General features: G+C 35.4%; 1 protein-coding gene across 1 annotated transcript in view; it reads right to left on the bottom strand.

The window, feature by feature from the left end:
• LOC106878819 (uncharacterized) overlaps window positions 1–1,320 on the bottom strand; it is a 33,667-nt gene extending 32,347 nt beyond the window's left edge. The window contains exon 1 of the mRNA XM_014928160.2: window positions 1,069–1,320. Within this exon, the coding sequence (XP_014783646.1) occupies window positions 1,069–1,306 (238 nt within the window). The 5' untranslated portion in view covers window positions 1,307–1,320. The remainder of the gene's footprint in view (window positions 1–1,068) is intronic.
• Between the last annotated feature and the right edge of the window lie 211 nt (window positions 1,321–1,531).

Here is a 1,531-nt window from a genome sequence, read left to right as displayed (position 1 = left end):
TATATATACACACACATATATGCATGTATATATATATATATACATATATATATATATATATATATATATATGGAATCCATGGGAATGCTGCCCAACATATCCAGTAAAGTCGCCAGCCACAATAACGAAGTCTCTGTTATTTGTCATTGGGGCAGTCTGCAAAAGGACCTCCTAGAATTGGTCCTTCTGATCATCAGCTAGCCCAACCTGTGAAGCATAGACAGAGATAATTGTAATTGTTAATCTATTTATAAGTCTCGACTTAATAACCCTATCACATAGTCTGACTACCTCAATTATCTTATCTACCCAGTTTTCTGTTAAGTGTATGCCCACACCACACACTCCATCTCTCCTGCTTATCCAGAAAAATTTGAACCTCTGTTTCTTATCCATGAAGAAACTAGCAGAGGCTCCTTTCCATTTCACTTCTTGTGCACCACACACATCAACATGGTGACGCTCCATCATTTTGATAATCTCACCAAATTTCCCCTTCATTGAGCCAACGTAGATGTTTGCAGCCCTAAAATTGTGTACTTGGGAGGGACAAAGAGAAGATAGTTCTTGTGGGGCTTTTGTCCATGTTTGAAAAGAAGATCTGTGCAAACTTTTGCTAGGTAGTGTAGAACCTTGGTACATCCTGTATTCAATTCAATGAAGTACAATTTCATCACTGACATATACCATCCAGATTAAGGACCAGTAAAGAGAGGGGTAAGAAGGACATGAAATTTGTCAATAAATGTCCATATATGCATATACACAGTATTAACCTTATATGCTTATATCTATCTTCTATCTATATAAAAAAAAGAGGTTCTGTCTGTTTGTCCCACAAAGTGAAACTAAAACCAGACACCATCTCCCTATGATTTTCTTTCTGTGTATCTTCTATTCTCTCTCCCCCTCTATATTCTTTGCTTGTCTGTCTCTCTGCCATACTACTTCAAAGAGATTCTCTCTCTTTCTCTCACTTTCTTTCTCTGTCACTTCCTTTCTCCCTTTCTCTTTCTTTCTCTCTTCTGCAAATTCAGAAACGAATAGAGGAAAAAAATCATAACTTACCATTGAAAATTTTCAAGGAATCAATGCAGATACCATCTTCAGGTTGTTGCAGGTCAAGTGATTCAATTCTAAGATCAAACTGGTAACTATCAATCCCTATTATTGTGAGTACACTGTCACACTGGGAATAATGTGATCTTCCATCTTTTTTAAAATGAGAAACAATTGTCTCTTCATATATATCTTTCATCTTTACAACTTGAACAGCCATTTCTTCTCTTGTACACTCTGAGGGCATGACAATGAAGGTAGCTGCAAAAAGAAATTTATTCTTCTCATAAATAATAAATATACTTGATGCATTTTATAATTCGTTCAAAAGGTTTAGGAGATAAAAATTAAGGATAAAGCATATTTATTTACATTATTTACATTTGATGGAATTTGTCCTCATCTTGTTTGTTGTTAACATAATGTTTCAGCTGATATACCCTCCAGCCTTCATCAGGTGTCTTGGGGAAAT

Source organism: Octopus bimaculoides, chromosome 19 (genome assembly GCF_001194135.2).
Source record: "Octopus bimaculoides isolate UCB-OBI-ISO-001 chromosome 19, ASM119413v2, whole genome shotgun sequence".
NCBI lineage: Eukaryota > Metazoa > Mollusca > Cephalopoda > Octopoda > Octopodidae > Octopus > Octopus bimaculoides.
This window is presented reverse-complemented; position numbering and strand designations above follow the sequence as displayed.